Genomic DNA, 20,852 nt, shown 5'->3' with positions numbered 1-20,852 from the left:
TGTAGACACCCAAGGAAATACAGGAGGGAGTGGGAAAGGGTAGATGGGAATGTCAGCCCCAACTTGACAGATTTTGCTATTTTTTCTTATGGTAGCTTTTAAGATCCAGGAATTATTACAATATGGTTTTATATAAACCTAGATAATTTAAAATAAAAAAGCCCCCTGAGACTTATCAAGGAATTGCATTTTAGAGTATGCAAGGGTACTGGTTGTTTGAATGAGGCATTTATATTTATTTCTCAATTACATAGCTCATTTTCTTTGTTTGATGTTTGTTTCCTAGTTAGACTTTGTCTTGATGTTTAAACATTACATATTGTATAAACTTGCCACAAATTTACAGTTTAATACCACTGAATTAATATTTCCTTCTAGTTCTTTTTAGTCACTCTCCTTCCAGAAATTTGGAAAAACTCCCATGTCTCTAAGTATTAAAGTTAGAGTGTGGAGAGAGGAAGAAAATAATTTTTTATCGGTAAATAATAACAGTCTCTTTTAAATGGATTTTAGAGTTGATACTCTCACCACCATCTCCAGAGAAAGACAGAAAAAGGACACTAGCCCATATGGCAGGAGAACCACATTCTACACCTGGCCCACCACCTTCCAGCTCTGTAACCCTCCCCTCTCTATGAGCATAAATGTCCTCATCCATGCACCGAAGTGTGTGGAGTAAATGACTTCTCAGACCTCTTCTGTTTCTAACATCCAACAATCCCATAACCTAGGGAGGTTAGTGCTCCACATGTTAAAATGTTCTTGGCATTGAAGTGAATCATTCCACTTGGGAGTCTGGAGGTCCTCAGTTTCTTTGTAAGGAGGTTTATTACATGGGGCCAAACCATGACAGAGATACAGGATGCTTTATTTCAAAAGGGAGCTACAGTCTAAGCAGGAAACAAGGTGCAAGAGGGCACAGGTATAAATGAATCTAAAATTCTCTGGAGCACATTATCACTAGTTTAACTGCTTCCTTTATGAGGAAATAAAAGATCTTTGACTGGCATTTACCTTTGAGCTGTTTACGACCTTTAGCCAAATCATTCATCCATTTCAGGACTTCAGGATTAGAAGTCTTGTCACCATGCGAAGGCTACCAAGGGAAGGAAAATGGGGGTGGGAGGGAGGGAAGGAGGGAGAGGGTGGGGAAGAAAAAGAGAAAAGGAAAAACAAAATGTGTAAACACCTGAGCCATACAAAGATAGTTTAGGAATATACAAAGCTGAGAGAGAAATTCGGGTGTGAAATTTCTGATGGAGTTGCTTCTGATGAAGTTACCACTAGAAAACAGTAAATATTCTTGACCTCCTCTACTCTTTAATCATTGCTATGGGCATTATTTCTAAATGTGCCTGGTCACTTAATATTTTTCACATAGTCCTGGCCATGCCAGTGCCCCTGCAGTCAAGCTGTCAATCACCTTGCAGGTCACCCACAGCCCATATATACTCCATTGCCAGGCCATTTTCTGTAGCACTGCAGATGATTGTACTGATACAAACCAGTACTTACTACCTTGCTTGTGACTCTCACACATGCTTATGACCATAACCCGTGGGAGAATACTGAAAAACTGGAAGATTTAGCTCTTACCAGTTATATCCTCTAAGCTAAAGAAAGGAGACCCCAGAATCTCTAAAACCTGACAGTATTCCTGAGAAGTCAGTCTGTTAGGGGGATATGCAGATTTCTAACACCTTCACTAGTGGTAGCCAAACATACTGTCCCTCTACCCCCACAGATCAGTAAAAACTGTTCTTAAACAAGTCAAGGCTACCATAGTAACTTACATGCAGGCTCAAGAAAATTAATGGTTACTTTAAATTAAGGATTTACAAGGAGCTATAAAATAAGCTTAAGATGACATGATCATAAACATAATAGCCTGAAATATGTGCATTGTTAACGACCAAATCTAGGGGCTGTCATTTTTTCTTTAAGGATCCACTAAATCCATGTAACAATGGCAGGATGTTGGTGAGAGGAAGGCATAGGAAGATGGGAGATTTTTCAAACTCAAAGGAAAAAACTACTGTGTGACAGGATCATCACATGTACATGAGTCTAGGTATGCTCATTGTAAAACACAAGGCATGATTCTGTCAGTTCTAGAGTGATTTAAAAACCATACATTTTAAGATTAAAATAGAAAAGAAGATTGACAATGATTCTTTCCTGGAAGAACTTGAATAGGAAACTGGTTTCCCTGAGGGATGACAAGGGGTTGGGGAAGGGGTGGGAGAAAAAAAAAAAAAAAAAAAGCTGGGTTCAGGACCATGGACAGTGACACGTGGCCATCAATCCCCCACCTCTCTAAAACAGCTTAGCCTAGTCCTGTCTATGGTTTGCTAGAATGATGCACTGTATAGTCTAGTACTTTGGTTTGGGTAGCAGTCTGGTTACATGGAAAGCCAGTGTTTTACATTTGGTTTCTCAAAATCCTCAGAAAATTCTCCACTCTGATCTGAGAACACATCTTGTTGAACAATGCTCCACCGGATCTGTTCCACACAGTTATTTCTATCTTTTGAAATATGGTAAAAACAAACACACACAAAAAAATACTAAGGCCTTGAGCCAATGATTGCAAAAGAAATAAGTTTTCACTATGGTGCATAGAACTTAGGAGAAATTTAAGGCTAAATTTCAGACAAAATACTTTAAAGCCTGAAATCAGTTTCTGAAATGAATTTACTTCCCTACCCTTGAAGAAGCTGTTAAAAGGGTTAAATCAAGCTCACATGGATAGCAGCTCTCAAATCACATGAAAAGTTCCCATATACAAGCTGTAGATCTTCAAGACTTAACTTCTTAAGTGAAATATTCTGATTCAAAAGGCCATAACACCCAGAAATTACATAGGTTTAGGTTTTGTTCAATGCAGTTAAAATTGACCTCCTAAGTGCCATTGTATGAGATTTATGATCTGCCAAAGATGGTTCAAAAAGACACATTAGAAACATTACTGGGAGGGTTATAAAAAGACCTCAGTTGCTGTTCTGGCTAGAACTATTCTTTGCTGTGTGATTCTGGGAAACTCACTTCCCCTTTCTGGGCCTCAGTTTCTTCAGTTGTCAGATAAGACAAAAGACTCACTGATTCTTTCCAATTCTAACATTCCCTGATTCCACTGAAAGTAGACATCTGGCTGACGCAGCCTTTTCTTAGCCCAAGAGTCCAATAATCAAATGCAAAATCAGATGTAGAGATGTAGAGAATTTGGGGTAGGTGTGTAAAATGGTTACAGTAAACAGAGATGGAAAGATATACGTAATACATGGGTATTAGAAAAGCACAGAGGCCCAGCAGGAGCCCAGATTCAAAAATTAGCAGTGGGTGCTATGAATTCCACAGTCAGACTGCCAGGAAGCGGAGCCTTACATACATAACAGTCAAAGCCCATTGACATGTCAAACCTCTAAGCACAGCCTGGCCCTGACAGGAAGGACAGGGGTTTCCTGAGACATGTGAGGTTCTGATTATAACAAAGACTTTTATACACACTGAAGCAGCGGTGACCAAGGAGCCTCCTTCCCCTACTGCTCCCTGATCTGTCCTTCCGTAAGTGTATTTAAGTATATGTTTGTGTGTGTATGTGTGTGTGTGCATGTGCATGCATGTGCATGTGTGCTCTAGCTTCAGAAAACTCTAGATAAAGGCAGGAGATGTTTCCAGGTGGAATTCTCTTCCAAAATAAGCATCCAAGATCTGTGACTGTGGGTAGAAAACTCCAGTGGAAAATTAACATGTACAGTTTTCCTTTATTTTCTGACAAGGCAGAGACTGCCATGGAGTAGCCTATTTAAATATGTAACTCATAGATTAAAAAGTTAGTGTTATCTAGGACCATTTACTCCCTTTGTACCAAACACTGTAATAAGCATTATGTATGTACTTCCTTATTTACTACTTACAAACTTAAGAAGTCACTACCTAATACTCCATTTTACAAATGGCCAAACTGTGACTCAGAAAGATAACAAGTCCAAAATCACAGAGTCCTATAAAAGTAGCTGTGCTGGATTCAAATCCAAAATAGTCTGAATCAAGAACTGCCAGATAAGATGTGTTAACGGGTGCTGGGAATGGAGCCTCTGGTTGTTACTCTGTATTTTCCAATATGAGGATATCATAGATCCAATAACATCCCAGCAGCAAACAGGTGAAATCAGCTTCTCTCAGGATATCTGGAGCTTTTAAAATGCAAACACTTAAAAATTTTACTTATATTCTATTGCAAAACCTACTCATCTGTAATCCACTGACCCAAGTTGTGACTTGATAGAACACAACTATCTTAGGCAAGTCATTTCCATCAGGTGTCAGTTTCATTGTCTGTAAAATAAAATCCTGGACTAATAATGTGTTGAGCTCCCTTCTGCTCTATAAAAGACAATAAATAGCTGTGACTGCCTGACTCTGGGGAAGATAATCTTCAACATCCTGACTAAGGTTGCCTTGAAAGCCAATCTGATTTTCCCCCCATTTCTACAAAGCTAAAATCTGCTCCTTAAAACTCCTCCTTCAGTGAATTTGAGGCCATTGTGGGAAACAAGACAGGAAGAATGGAAGAGTGAAATATTACCCACTCTCACCTCCCTCCCCAGAACTTACTGTATACTCACAAGAACTTTCCAATGGCCTCTGTACCAAGTGTTTAGTGAGCATTTAAATATTTCAAGATGTATGAGAGATTATTCCCTGTTCTCTTTTATTCTAATAACAAGCTGTTCTGGGCTGTCTGCCAAAGACCCAATATCTTTGTCCAATTCTCCGTGGATATGCTTTTTCTCTATGCCATGGTCACCACTGGAGAAAATAAAAGCAACACTGACCATCAAGACACTTACCTATGACCCTATTGTTTCTTACATAAGAAGAAAGGAGGCTCATATTTGCTGCACTGCAGTACTAGCATGAAAACTAGTGTCTCTGATGGGGAAAGGATGGCTTAGGGTTGGTTCTTATGAGTGGCCTGAACAGATGTCACTTGAGAGGTCCTCATTCACCAACGAAGAAATACTTTAATGTCAAAGAAACCATCTCTACCCCATTCTGTTCCACAATTGGAGATTCCTCCCTTGGGTCTTTAACAAGTTCTTATCAAAATGCAATTGAGAAAAAGTAAAAAAAAAAAAAAAAAAAAAAAAAGAAACCACACCATAACTCAAAAGCCTTCCAAATTTTGTTCCTCAGAAAAAAAGGCAAGATCAATAATCAAATAAGATTGGAAATAATAGTTGTAATCCATGACTAGAAAATATCCTAGCAGAGATCAAGTGACAGCAGGTGAGAACAAGATAGATAGAAGATGAAGACTCTATGATAGGTCCAGGTTGGCCCATGGGAACACAACTGTCCCCTGGCAAAGAAGGGTACCCAGAAAGGAAGGACAGAGGCTGAGGAGAATCCACACACCTCTGACCAGTCCGCTCCTATGTCAAACCCCAGAGTCCTTACCCGGTATTTCTTTTCTTGTTCAAATTTTTCTTCAAATTTCCGAATTTTCCGCTTGAGGCTCTGGATGTGCTTGGTGAGCTGGGTGATGGTCTGTGGCTCCTTGCCATCTCCACAGCTGCAGCGTGAAGAACTCCGCGGCCTGCAGTGATTACAGGGAGGAAGAAGTATCAAAAACAGTGGGCTTCCAGTAAACAGTTCTGTTGATCTACAAACCAAAATTCCTGGATTGTCAGAGAAATCCAGAGGGAAGTTCATTATTTGATGAGGCCACCATGGTAACATCTGCTCATTAATGGAGACCCCCTATCACAAAACTCTGTTATGGGTGGACGTTGTCTGGGACTTTAGTGTAAAATGTCAAAATATTAGTCCAGGAAATGCATTTTGTAAAGCTTAGAGGAGGCCAATTTAAGACTCGAAAGAGACCGCACCGTTGAGGTCCTGTCCTCAATAAGTTACACACGCCACACCTGCCAATATTTTCAAGGAAGATTTAGATGAGTGGTTAACTTTTCTTGATATAACAGGACTTTTTTTAATATGATAAAGGATGTGCCCCTTCTCCAGAAATTGCATACACCCCCTCACATAACACATACTTTACATGCAATATCAATAATTCACTAACTCTTTCAGGTCCATCGATAGATAGTTCATGGATCCAGGGTTAGATAAAATCAAGAAAAAATGGCATGAGTTCTGAGGGAGAAACCAGGGATTCTCCAGGCATAATTTTAGCCAGAGGATTCTTAATCTTAACTGTATATCAAAATTATTTGTGGAACTTAAACATAAATAACACACAGTTCCTCAATCTCAAATGCAAATTCCAAGTGAAATGTATAGGGGGCAGGCATCTGATTACACACACACACATGCACACACACACACACATTATTTGGACAAGGGTAGCTATTGTAAGCTACCACTTTTCTAGAATCTAAGAAGAAATGTAGATGGACATCTCCAAAGTGTTCTCACAACTCATCCATGGATGCTACCACTGGACATGGAAAGAATATTGAGTTCATCAAGAATGATATGTCTGATATGTGCATGTACATATACTTATTTAAGATTCTGTTCATTTCACCAAAAATGTTCAAACATGTGAGCCCCTGGGCTATCCTGTCTCTCATGACCATTTCTTCCTGAGGTATAAGGCCTGCAATGGCATCCCCAACTAGCAAGTACACTGATTTTTGTCATTTATTGTTCCAGTCGCGCAGTTGTGTTAGGCAGGCACATTTGTGCTATTTCAGTCATACTTCACTGTAGTTTATAAATGTGATATTTGAAAAACTGTACGAAATGAAGACAATAACAAAACAGTTTTCTTACATCATAAACTGCTGAGTGCTGGGTGGAGATGGGGCTGACTCGGGGTCTAAGTTGAATCTCTGACTTTGGCTGAAGATGGAACATCGTGGTGACAGCAGTGGGTTGTCACCGTCGGTGATGTGATAGAGCAGCCTGCTGGTCCCCACAGACTGGAGGTCTTCTGGTGCACTGTCGGCCTCATTCTGCCCATCTTTATGGACTGGTGAGGGGTCTGGGCAAATGAGACAAATCATCAAGACTTAGAAGTGACAGAGGGCTTGAGACTGTCATGTTCCTAAATAAAGATCATATGCATTCATTATAATGGCTTGCCTCTTTGTCATTTCTTCCTTCTGGGGATATGAAAAGCTTTCAAAATATTGTCATGTTTATTCTCACAGAACCTGGACAGAAAATATTACAAAGCTGTTAACAAAACAAATAAAACAAGTAAGTTTGGTATGAGTTAGACAATCAACACAATCCCAAACTACAAAACAATCCTCTTTTTATTTCACATTATTTGCATAAGTCAGAGGGTATATTACAAAGTGTTAGAGAAATAAAATGAAAACAATAAAATGGAGCTGGAGCAGAAGATTATAGATTATCAGGAAGAAAAGGGATAACAACCAGTGAAGGAAGGGAGAGAATGGAGTAGGAGGAAGAAAGAGAAAAGAAAAACAAGAGGAAGAGAGGGGAGAGGAGTCCCCAGAAAGAAAATTATTCAGCAGTCATCAAAAATGATGGAGAACTCTGCTTATCAACAAGGAATGATGTTCAGAATATGCTAAATGGGAACCACAAGTTTCAAAACAAAACATCCCATTTTATATAAACACACACGTTTGTATGTACAAATATATGCACTAAAAGATCAAAGGTTACGTAGCAACTGCAAAGCATGGTAGAATCAGGAATAATTCTATTTTTTTCTCCAAAACTTTATGTACCATTTTATTGCAGGAAAAACAAAAAACATACACAAAACCTGCTCCAAATCCTCTCCCCAGCTAGCCATCTCTGTCCCTGAATTCTCACTAGAACCAATCCCCTTTTAAGTTAGTTCCCCACCTTGCGGTCAATCCAGAAGGTAGGTACCCCTCTGCTATGGAAGTAAGGGCAGGGGACTGAGGCGCAGCAGCAGGGCATCAGATCATTAGGAAACTGAGTCAGGGAGCCAGAAGAAGGAGCTCTGCACCTTGGACTCTGTACAGAGTTATTAAAGAAGCAGCCCAGTCTCCTTCTCAAGTTTGCTCAACAGATAAGTCAGGACCAGCCAAGGCTTTCTCTTACTACTTCTTCTCTAACCAAAGTGGAAAACAAAAGATTTTCTGGATAAGCAGAATCAGAGAACACTGATGATCTGCTTGTCCAAAATAAACACTTATCACAATTTGGTACCAGATGAATCTTAATCAGATTTAGAGTGACTCCTTATTCTCTAGAGCTTGAAATGCAATCTGCTTTGTGTAACATCAAAGGTCTGATTAGGTCCTCCTGTGTTTTCAGTTGGCTTCTCCCCTGGTGGATTGTAGACTGGAGGGTGGATAACGCCTCCTATTTTGCCTTTGAGGCTCACTGACAGCACTGTCAGTGGCTGAGGCTAGTCAGAAATTGATGTGATGACAAAAGAGTTGGAGGGAGGCGAATGGCAGTGCCTCCAGCCCAAGGCAAGGTGTAGTGGTGTGACTGACACACATCACTACAGGCAACACCCTTGCCATGAATAATTTACCCAGAAAACTTTGCAGTTTGGAAACAGCCCTCAGGAGTAACTGGAATAAGAGTTACTAATCAATAACTCACAGCATATAATATCACCTTTGAAATACACCAGCAGGTGTATGGGTTCCTCATCAAATCCTTTTCTTAAACCACTAGGCTCTAAGAAGAAATGTGTTTTATTCATGTTACCAGTTTCTTGGAAATATCTTCGGAAATAATAATGGGGAAGGAAATAATCCTTAGCAGGCACCTGGGACCACCATATTTTTGCTGAAATGGAAAAAGTTCTGAGATCTTGAACCCTTCAGCTCAGTTGTGGCCCCAGGGTCAAAATTAACAAGGTCTCTTCTTGGTTGCTGTTTTATAATGCCAAAATGGAAATACTTGGGATCCTAGTCACATGACTGTGAAGCAGTGCCAGGGAAAGATCTGTTTCTGGAACCCATAGAGTCCTAAAATATAACTTTGTAGAATCACAGATCACTACAAATGGCTTTTTTAAAAACTGCATTGCAACAGTAATTGCAAACCTCCATTTATATGGCATCTGTTTTCCCTTGGGCATTTGCGTAATTTACCATGTGGCCCAATTAACATCCTAACCTCCTTGCCTCCAATTCACTATTGAAGGAAGCTGTGAGCCAGAAAGATCCCAAAGCAACCAATTGAAAAACAATACAGTCAAAAACTGGTAATTTGGTAGCCTCTCAGTTCTTTGTCCAAACTCTCCATTTGAGTTGAGAAGGGGTTTAATTAAATCAGCTGACTCATGCATATGTGTGTGTATTTGTGTAGACAGAATTATTGAGCTCTTTGCTCAGAAGAGGCCAGTGTAGATTCAGAGCCAATGCTGCTGCTGTTCTGGGAAGAGTCCAGGCCACTGCTTCCAGAGCCTGCTTCCCAGTAGGCAGAAGCTGATGGCACCATTAAACTAAGGTGGAACCTTTGTTCCCTAGGGGCACATTACTTTTTATCTCCAAGGAGGGGCATCTTGCCAGGGCTCATCCTGCAATGCAGTATGTTTTAGAGGAAAGGGTCTGGGAGTCAGGAGTTTGGTGCACCTATACTTTCTGTGGGACTCCAGCCAGTTTGCCCACCCCTCTCAGTTTCATTGTTTGGCCTGTCTTCCTCACAGGACTGTGATAAGAAAAATAAAAGGAGACATTCTGTACAACATTGTGCCAATACAGTAGTCACCACTTATCGGCAGGGGATAAGTTCCAAGACTCCCAGTGGATGCCTGAAACCACAGAGTGCATCAAACCCTATATATACTATGTTTTTTCCTATATAGAGAGAGCTTTGATAAAGTTTAATTCATAAATTGGACACAGTAAGAGATTAACAACAAATAATAAAATAGGACAGTTATAACAAGATACTGTAATAAGAGTTGTGTAAATGTGATCTCTCTGAAAACACTCATTGTACTGTACTGTGGGCACCTGAAATGCAGAAAGTGAGACCTAGGATATGGGAACACTACTGTAGTAACAATGCTGTTACTTATGCTTAAAATTTTGTTAAAAGGGCAGATCCCATATTAAGTGTTAAGTGTTTTTACCTAATTAAACAAATTATTCTTCTTTGTTTTTTCTAAAAATTTTTGTAAGAAATGCAGATTAATTTTATAAAAAAGGAAAACACAAGTTAATATTAAAATTTGGGGGGAAAAGAAAACTTTCATGAGAAGGGAAGTGAGAAAGCACCCTGGTGGCAGATAATAGTGAGCAAAGACTGTTAGTTTGAATCCCAGGCCTACCACTGGTTAAAGAGAGTTTAGAGATGTCGGACCTTTTTAAACCTCAATTTCTTCATCTGTTAAATGGGGAGAATAATGGTGCCTGCCTCACATGACTAAGTGAACATAAAATTATTCCCCTACAAAAGTTTTGTCAGATCTAGATAAACTTATTTTTTATTTATATCGTTTTTTTAAAAATGTTCCAACCTACAGTGTTTTTTAAATTTAAGCTTCATCCTAAGCAATGGCCAAGAAGTCATTAATTTGATGTACTAGTTACATTTTTAAGAACTAATACACATTAAAATAAATTCCTCCTAAAAGTAACAATATTCACCCATGCATCTTTTATATAGGGTATTTGGTGAAATCTTAGGGTAAAGCATAGAAACTACTGAACACAGTATCTATGAGAACCATTATTTTTAACAAATATTATTACTAAAATAAGAAAGTTGAATATTGTCTTCTCTTACTGAACACCAACCTCATTTGGAATCCCTGCAGGGTTATTGTGGAAAATAAGAACCAATATACCCCTTAACATGTTGTCACTACTCTGAGTCCCTATTTATAAAAACGTAATATTTATAAAAAACATTGTTATTAGATATAATAATCATATCTAATATTTATGAAGTGAGTCACTGTTTCCTCAATCTTATTCTGAGATTTTTTGCATGTATTTAATCTTCATAACAACTACATGAGGCTGGTAGTAAAATTGTCTCCATTTTAAATTCACTAGGAAAGGTTGCATAACTAGGCTATCTCCATTTAGGGAGAGTTTGACCAATACTTGATACAGAAGACTCCACATCTCTGACACCGGAAGCCAGAGTGTTTCCGGCAGCCCAGTCACTGAGCAGAAGGGAACATAGAGAAGAAAAGTAGTTACCATCAGTGTGTGAAGGCCAAAAGACCCCTTCTGCTCAGGCTGCAACCCCAAGCAGAAGCAAATGCTACATTACAGTGGTTAAAAGAGTTAGTCAGATTTAAAAATATATCTTTCTAATGTGAATTTTTAAAGCTATTCCAAACCTAAGTAAATCTCTATCTGCAAAAACTTGAGATGGGGTGCTGAGATGTGTAGATCTGTAAAGTTGCACTCTTGGGATTGCCCATCATGGTGGGCTCATAAATAGCATTCAGGGACATTCCAAAATGCCAAACGTCAGCCTTTGTTGGTTTCAAACGCTATATAAGCCAAAAGTGTGTCCGTGGTTCTAATGAGGTTCAGGCCTTAGCATTCTCAACCAGTCTCTCTCAGGACAGACAGCAGGGAGGATAATAGCACCACACACACACAAAGAGGACCACAAAAACAAAGATGAAAAACAACCGAGAAAATATCTGATGGATACATGATGGGTTCAGTTTTAGGTATGTCGCATTTGAGTTCCTGAGGCACTAAAGGGTTAGCTATATGGTTAGAGGGGAGAGAACATGGGTAAACCTGAAGTCATCCCAATAACCAAGGCTAGGAAAATAGATGAGCTTCCTTGGTTAGAGATCACTGAGAAAGGAGAAGCAGTATCATCATGGCAGGTGGGAATGACGGCAGATGAGAAGGGACTCTGGGTTTGGGAGACTGACTGAGCAGTGAGGAGGTCAGCACTCCAAGCAGTCCTATGTGTCAGTTTCTACAGATGGCCACTAGATGTGTTAGGGAGCTGGAGGGGTGGGAAATATGTCACCCTGAAAACAGGGCTGGGCTTCATGACAGTCACCCTGCAGACCCAAGAGGCAATTTGCCATAATGAATAAAAACACGAGCCACAGGCTCAGGAAGACCCAGATTCTCGTCCCAGTTTTGTCACTGGTGTAACCTGGGATGCATTATTTGATCTCTCTCAATCTCATTGAATTTGAGAAATAACCAAGGGAAATGGCCAATGGACAGCTTCTGATCTCTGAGAACATCTATTACTCTTCCTATGTCACCAAAATGGAGCCAACTGCTCAGATAACAATGAGGCTGAACAATGTCCTGCCCAGGTCCAGGGTTCTGCCTGAGCTGTGGAGCTAGGGAAAGAGAAATCATCCATCATAGTGTGGAAGATTCAGAAGTGCCCTCTAGGGATACAGAGAAAGCTGGGTGCTGGATGCTTATCATTTTTCAGCCTACGTGACTCTCCAGGTCTTCTAGTCGATTCTTGAATAGTTGATCACTTTAGTGGTACAGCTGATAAAAATCTGCTATTAAGATGAGAAAAGCTATTTTCAAATGGGAGTTTTCATTTATGAGCAGAAGCACTATAGGGAGACTATTTGGGGAACATTGAATATACAAAGCTAACAGAAAGACCACTGAAGGAAATTCCAACCTTCGATGTGGGCGATAACTTTACTAGGCTCATCCCAAGTCAGTTAGAAAGTGTAGTCAAGAATGATTCATCTCAAGTGTCATGAGTTAGGCTGAATTAGCCAATTCACTCAAGGAAGTTGGACCAGCAGCTCCAGATAGAGGCACAGGAACGTAAGATTCTCAAGGAACTCAAAGAGACAGGACAGGTTGTCTACCTAGCCCTGGGCCTGGGAGCCATCCAGAGCAGTGTCAGACACCAAGCTTCTGGGCATGCCATCTGCTCACTTCCAGGCAGTCTTTCTATGCATGGAAAGCTGATACTAAAATAACCCAAAGAAAGGATTTTTAAAGTGACTAAAATATATAGGAAACCTGTGTGCAGGGGAAAAGTGGTAATTGAGAACTCTCTGTGTGTTCAATTTTTTTGTAAACCTAAAACTGTTCTGAAAAATAAAGTTTATTAGTATTTTTTGTAATGACTATAGGCTACCGGTTAGAAGCCCAGGCTCTGGAGTCAGAGGCTTGGGCTTGGTCTGTGATACCACTTGTTGGCAGTTGTTACATCCTTGACCAAGCGTGTCTCTTCAAATTCAGAATTCTCATTTGTAAACAGTTGAAGACAAATACAATCAGGTATAATAACACAGTACTTGGTCTAATGTAAAAAGTGAATTAAAAAAATTAAATAACTACCTGGCAGTTTGGGCTGTAGGACTGATATTTCCTTCCTATAAAGCAGTTGGAGAAGTAGCCTCAGAGAATTACAGTCATCTATACATTTTGAAATATTTCCCTAGAAAACGGGTTAATGCGAAGTTCCTTTCTTCATAGATTATGAAGATGGTTATAAAAGCATCACAGAAAAATTATTAATAGTAGATAACTTTTCTGGCCAAGTTATATCACAGGTTTAGGACAGGACAGATTTCACTGTTACAAATGTAATTCCAAATTTAATAGGTAGTATTTATTCAGCCATCAGCTCTATAGATTATTGCTGTTATAAATACCTTTTGCTTAGGAGAATAAGTGTAATGTCAATCATATGCAAGATTCTAGAGGGCACCCAGGGAATGAACAATACGAAATGTCATTTCCACTCCCTGAAGGTAGTTAGAAATTATGATAGAATACCTATTCAAAGACAAATGTAAGCATTATCAACTGGAGGAAAGGAGACATGAGTTCTGAGTACAGAAAGAATGCCCAGCTTTTAACATAATGATAGCTGACATTTATGGAGCATTTACCACAGGAGATGAGCTAAGACCTTCATATGTATTATAGCATGCCATTCTTATAACAATCCTAGGAATTAGATAGTATGCTTTTTCCCATTTTGAACAAAAGGAACTGAGGAGGATGAGAGAGTAAATAACCTGTCCCAAATCACCCAAGTAGCATATGAAGTTCTGCAAGGAACTATCTTTCTGAGCAAGGCAGAGCCTTTTGCAAAGGGCAGAGTTGAATTAATGTTTTAAGAAATTAATTCAGTTCTAATCCTTGCAAGTGCATCCTGGATTAATCTTGTTTTACATTTCAGAAATGGCATGGAAGAAGAAATTTTTAAACAACAGTTGATATGAAAAATATATCTGGGTTTTCAAGAAGTCTATGCATGACTTTCATGCCAAAGATTGTTTTAAAACAAAACTGAATGATGATTGGGCCATGTTTTGCAAAGGATGCAAAGCTAACAATATGCAGCTAAGGGAAGAGATTAATTTCTGTCTTTATGATGGACATGTCAGTACCAATCCTTGCAAATGGGTCCTGGATTAATCTTATTTTACATTTCAGAAATGGCATGGAAAAGGAAGCGCAGAATGATAAATCTGAGTCTGCAGATGATGTTAACATTTTTCAGAGTGAAATGCTAAGCAACCACAGACCAAGCTCATAAACCATGAAGCAGAGGTTCAATAGTGGCAGATGACTTGCACTGTGGGCCAGTAAGTGATGCCATTAAAGAAAACAAAGCCAGCTACTCCTAACAAATAACAAGCACTAAGCTATTAGTTTAATCAGGTATGGGATTTGGGGAGCTCTGATAGAGTATACTGATATGACAAAAAAACCAAGAAAATACTGTGCATCTCTAGCAAGGGTTTGGAAAACAATCCCACAGGCATAATTATTTCATATTTATTTTATAAAATGCCCCTGTTCCCATTTTCAGGTATTAATTCATTTTTTAAAAATTGAGGTCATTGTAGATTCACATGCTGCTGTAAGAAATAGTAGAGATCCCTTGTATAGTTTGCCGTTTCTTCCAGTGGTGACATTCTGTAAAACTAAAGTACCTCTGCTGATATTTACAAATAAAATATAGTTTTTGACTCCTTGTGAAATACACTATGCAGTTCAGGTAAATATACATCAAGAGAGGCACAGGGACCTAGAGATGGATTCAATCAGGGGAGGCAAAATTACAGAAACAGAGGGGCTGTAGCAAATAAATCAACTACAAATCTGGGTCTCTTCAGTCTGCCAAGACAAAGTCAGGAATGGATTTTTAAAATGACTTTCAAAATACGTTAATTATATAGAGGGTATTTAGACCGGCTATATACTTCATTCCAAATTCTAGAGTATTAGAACTTTGGGGACTCACCATTTAAGCTGGACGGTAAATAGCATAGTGATGAAGAGTTTAGGCTATGGAGTCAGAGTGGGGAAGGCCCCACTGCCACTTCCCCATTTTCCACCCAACCACCCTGTACTCAGCAGCTTCGGGCCCTTCAGCCAATGTATTAGTTTGCTTTCATGATGCTGATAAAGACATATCCAAGACTGGGCAATTTGTAAAAGAAAGAGGTTTATTGGACTCACAGCTCCATGTGGGTGGGGAAGTCTAACATTAATGGCAGAAGGTGAAAGCCTTGTCTCACATGGTGGCAGACAAGAGAATAGAGCTTCTGCAGGGAAACTCCCCTTTTGAAAACCATCAGACCTCATGCAACATTCACTATCACGAGAACAGCATGGGAAAGATCTGCCCCCATGATTCAATTACCTCCCACCGGGTCCCTCCCACAACACGTGGGAATTCAAATTTGGGTGGGGACACAGCCAAACCATATCAGCAGTTGCATCTCCAAGTTGATTTCCTCATCTTTAATCTGGGGGTGATAATGAAAACTATATCATAGAGTTCTTGTGAAGAATAAGAAAATCCATCCACTAATGCCCAGTCCATCCACTAATGCCTGATACAAGTAAAGAGGTCATTGTTACCTAATGTTGATGTTATTCACTTAAGAGCTTTTAAAGCAAAGGTTTCTGAACCTCAGCACTATTGACCATTCAGCACTATTGGACCAGATAATTCCTTGATGGGGGAGAGGGGTAGTCCTCTGCATTTCAGGATGTGCGTTTCAGGATTTTCCTGGCCTCTACTTACCAGAGGCCAGGAAAGTCCACCCCCTCATTGTAACCAGTTATGTCTCTAGATACTGCCAAATGTCCTCGAGGGGGGCAAAAAATAGACCCCAACTGAAAAACCTCTATTTTAAGGGAACCAACTTACGACAAATAAATGAAGTGCTACTTTCCATAATAGTAGCCATTTTTTAAGTTAAAGCATTAGGTGGTGCATCCTGAATATATATAAAGGCTCTAGAAGGCTTTAGAAGTCTCAGTGTGTCTCATACACACACACACACACACACACACACACACACCCATAATGAATTAAGTTTATAAAAGATATTTGGAAATTCTGTGTACTCCTGAGGTTGAATGAAGATCTTACTGACTTTCAAAGACTATCTGGGGTTGCCACCACATAGACTGAAATATCAAGTTTTATGGATAACCAGATGTTCCTAGTAGGATACCTGAAATTCTTTCCTATTCTAGAAATCTATTTCTAAATTGCACCTGCAGCAGGAACATATTTCATGTCACCCCTGGAATGGCACCGTGTTCTATAAAGTATTACTGAACCTCCTTGCACTTCAGAATCACCAAGGGAGTTTTTCAAATGTGGGGATTCTTAGGTGTCATCTTTATATTTTAATTTTTCATTTTAAGGTAGGGATCTCAGACAGCTCTAAGTTTAATATGCATTTCCAATTAATTGAAAACTCTGGTCAAGTAGACAGTGTCTGGAAATATGAGCGAAAAGGTCAGGTTCTGGTTGACTCTGACCTACATCAACTTCAACTTTGGAAGAAACCTATAGATTATGCAGAATTCTGCATGAGAATAATTATAGACTCTAAATAGACATACTACATTAGTGTCTTACCCAAATTGAAAGTTCAATTTGAAGATCAAGATTTTAGAAAAATATAATAAAGTACTGCTATGGAATTATTATTTTTAGTAACAGGTATGCAGTTATCTCTGGTGACAGTTTTTGCTAAAACTCCAAACCATCAATCATCCTTGGTCAGACAGAACAAAGGTTACTATGCTGAGTCATGTGCAACATGAACAGTCCTTCTCCACACTCTAAAATCACAAGCAGTGGAAAAGACAAACCTCATTCCATTTTCCATTCAACCACATCAGAATAGGTGCTTACTAATTCCATGCTGGAAATATTTGCTTCAGCTGTAAGAAGATATTGATAGAGTTAGAGGTATTTTGAGCCTATTGTGTGGGTTTCTGCCTTAGTCAGTCCTGGCTGCTATAACAAATCACCATAGACTGAGTGGCTTATTAACAACAGAAACTTATCTCTCACAGTTCTGGAGGCTGGAAGTTCAAGATCAGGTGCCAGCCTGGTCAACTTCTGATAAGGGTTCTCTTCCAGCTTTCAGAGGGCTGACTTCTTAGAGTCTCACATGGAGGAAAGAGGGCAAGCTAGCTTTCTGGACTCTTCTAAGGGCACTAATCCCATGGCCTAATCACCTGCCCAAGGTCCCACCTCCAAACTTCAACATATATTTTAATAAGTTGTTGGGGAAACACAAAGATTCCGTCTATAACAGCTTCTGTCTCACAGGTTGTGGTTTGCAACCTACAAATAGGGTAACCAACTGTCTTGGAATACCTGCGAGTGAAGATTTCTTAGCACGTGGGATATTTAGTGCTAAAAATAGGACAATCCTATGCAAACCAAGCCAGTTGGTTACCCTTTTTATGACCCCAAGCTGCCTTGCAGCCGATTTCCTCTCCATCGTTTTTCCCTAAGGGCTTTCTATTCCTCAAATCTGTCTATATCCCCATCCCACTCACTTCCAACCTGTGGACTTTCTCCTCCTGAAATAAGTAAGCAGACGGAGCCAACTGGCCACAGACCCTGAGTTATAAGTCTCGTGTGATCTGTGAGCCTTTCCCATTGGCAAAATTGAGGTAGAGCAGAGTCAGACAGAACTTGACATTCTCTCCCAATTCAAGACACGGTCCACTTGAATAGTGTGGTTCTATTACTCAGGGGGATTTATGAAACACACAGATTCCAGGACTTTCATCCTAGACTGTCTAGAGAGGATGCCAGAGAATCTCCATGTTGGAAAAGCTTCCTGGTAATTATGATCCAGAAGAAGGTTCTGGAACAGTATCTAGAATACAGTGTCCCCAGGGGTACCATGAAATATCTTCTTGCTGCATATGCAGTTTACAACTGGATGTATAGGACAGGGGGACCTGTCAAGTCTCTTACTAGGTGGAACTGATCTTGGCAACCCATAAACCCAAGTTAAAGTGCATCAAGTCTATAGTGAATTTGAAACCTACTAGGTCACGTGAATTTATACTTATGAATGTTTGCTATTTATGGTTAAGTGGTAGCATATTATATCCAGTTATTCTTATGAAAATCACTTGTTCATATCACATGTTCAAATCCATGTTCAAAATCACAGATTTTGTCCATGTTATTGACATTGAAAATTACTAATTGAATTTTTACAACAATTATGATTTGAATATTTATATACATGTAAGGCTCAGAGAGAATGCTAGATGTTAAGAAAGAGAAGACTGTTTTTAAGTTACTATAATCTTTTATGGACTTATGGCCATCTGTGTTCATCTTACACAACCACCCTCTCACCAGGAGTAACATGAAAAAACTTAAAGTTTTAAGGTGTCCAAAGATCACTCTAGAAATCCATCCCTGAGTTAAGAACCATGGATCTGAGCATAAATTTCTTCCCTGAGTGACTCATGGGTTAGAAAATGCATGGTCTTCCTGTAAGAGTGCATCTTAGAACCCAGTGAGACCAAACCATCCCATAATTTAAGTCACAAAGGCATCTTACAAATGGCTGTCACTTTGGCAATATCCCTGCCAAATGAAGAGACTCCTTCGGTCCCTGGAAACATCAGTTTTCTAAATGTCTCTACAGTCTAGTTTTCTAGACTCTCTAGGGAGGACTCTGAGACATTTCAGATTCATCTACATTTCGGAAAATCCAGCGTGCAACCCACAAGCCTCCTCTCTAAAGAGACTTCTGCACATCTCTGCCATTTGATATTTAACATGGAATGTATTGCTGATTCCTCTGTGTGAGCAATCCCTACATAAACCCTGTATTTATTTTCATTTTATAACAAGTAGTAATAAGCTTGTGCAAAATCTTGCCCATGCCGATGAGAAAATCCAAAACTATTCTTAACTGTTGGAAAGACACATAAAAGTCATGATGAAAAGAAAAAATATATCCACATCCAACATGCAACAAATATTTTACTGAACACTTTGTCAGAAACTTGCATAGTTAATCCAAATCACCAAATAACTCAACGGTTAACTTGTACTTGGTTTGAGACTTCTTTATGTGTTTTGTATTAAATATGTTGTTTGTTTGCAGGGAGTGGAATATGGTGTTGAGGGAAGAAAAGGGATGTTGTCTAAATAATCTGACTTAAATCGCTAATTGGCCTGATGTTGACTCCTGTTCAATTTTATTTGCCACTCATCCAAACGCAATGGCCAACAGAGCAGGAGAGCTCACTGGGCAACAAAGACAGCCAACTGGCCACCTGCATCCATAGGGAAACAACATACCACTCACCAGCAATGCTCTGCTAGGCTTCAGTATCTTATGATGAATAGTAGTACTTCACAGGTCAGTTTAAGGATTTAATATAATACACAAAAAGTGTTTAGAACAGTGCCAGGATCATAGAAAGTTTTAAATAATCATAGTAGCTAGTACTAGTAGCTATTATAGGCTACCATTATTGGTACACATTCCAACACCAGATAGTATTGATTAGCCTGCTTAGACTATGTGGGTCTGTTTTCTTTCTTTTTTTTTTTTTCTTTAAAAAATTTTTAAATTGTTTATTTGTTTTTAATTTGGGCATATAGTAGGTGTATATATTTATGGGGTCTGCTTTCAACAGGAGTATCTAAAATGGTACTGAAACAGATTACCTTTTGTAAATCTTTGCCTTCAACTCCTAGAGATTAAGGACCTCTCATAAAGAAAGCTCCCTTAGCCTATTTCTACCATTCATCTGGAAACCAGTCTGCGAACTTGTGACCTCTTCCTGTTAGAAAACATAAGCTATCCTCTCACTTATATAAATTAGTGTTTCTTTCCTCTCCAATTATTCCTGGCAACATTAATTTGCCTCTGTTGGCTAGCCAATCTACCATCCCCGGAATTAAAGCCAGAGACTAACAGAAAATCAAGACTCAATTTGGGACTTTTTGACAAGGAAATTAATGAAAAAAAAAAAAAATGGAAACCAAACAAGACAATACAGAATCAGAATGAGCTATCAGCAGTGGAGCACTCACCCCCACTTTTCCTGCATGCATGGATCATCTTACAAGCAGTTAACAGGAAAGGAAGTAGCAGTATGGAAACTTCCCCATCCACAACACATCAAAAAGAAGAATTTCAAGACAGCACAGGTTATCTAGGTCCAGTAATATAAAATAAGCATAGCACTCATGTGTCCCAGGAGACCAAATGGGAAAATGAAGACTGGAAGTTGTGATGGGTACTTTCACCTTACACAAATGACACCCATTTGTGTGTGACTCTTGGTCCTATCTAGACAGTTCTATGTTATAGCAAATCCCAGTCCTTCCTGCTCCCCCTCAGCTCCTCCTGGGCAACTCAGAAGCACCTCTTGGGCTTTCATGTTGCCCTAGGCACTGTTTTCCCTCAGGGGCTCAGGCTGAGTGTGAACCAGCAAGAGACTGAACTACTTTGAGAGTACAATTTGGGACAAACCCGAGCCCTGTATCTTACCTGCAGAATCTGTCCCATCGGCAAGCACACTCTGGGTCGATGCTGGCACTGGGTCCTTGACTCCATGCACCTGAGCAGCTTCATCCTGGTTTGTTAAAAATGCAGAGCACAGATCAGATTCGAG

General features: G+C 39.5%; 1 protein-coding gene across 11 annotated transcripts in view; it reads right to left on the bottom strand.

Moving 5' to 3' along the window:
• FAM13C (family with sequence similarity 13 member C) overlaps window positions 1-20,852 on the bottom strand; it is a 141,502-nt gene that overhangs the window by 16,899 nt on the left and 103,751 nt on the right. For 7 of the 11 annotated variants that reach the window (XM_007963394.3, XM_007963390.3, XM_007963383.3 and 4 more), the window contains 4 exons: window positions 20,729-20,813; window positions 6,805-7,015; window positions 5,464-5,602; window positions 1,015-1,096 (listed from right to left, as the gene is read on the bottom strand). In XM_007963394.3, the coding sequence (XP_007961585.3) occupies window positions 1,015-1,096; window positions 5,464-5,602; window positions 6,805-7,015; window positions 20,729-20,813 (517 nt within the window). The remainder of the gene's footprint in view (window positions 1-1,014; window positions 1,097-5,463; window positions 5,603-6,804; window positions 7,016-20,728; window positions 20,814-20,852) is intronic. The other 4 variants (XM_073019138.1, XM_073019137.1, XM_073019135.1 and 1 more) reach the window with 1 other exon arrangement.

Source organism: Chlorocebus sabaeus, chromosome 9 (assembly GCF_047675955.1).
Source record: "Chlorocebus sabaeus isolate Y175 chromosome 9, mChlSab1.0.hap1, whole genome shotgun sequence".
Lineage (NCBI taxonomy): Eukaryota > Metazoa > Chordata > Mammalia > Primates > Cercopithecidae > Chlorocebus > Chlorocebus sabaeus.
This window is presented reverse-complemented; position numbering and strand designations above follow the sequence as displayed.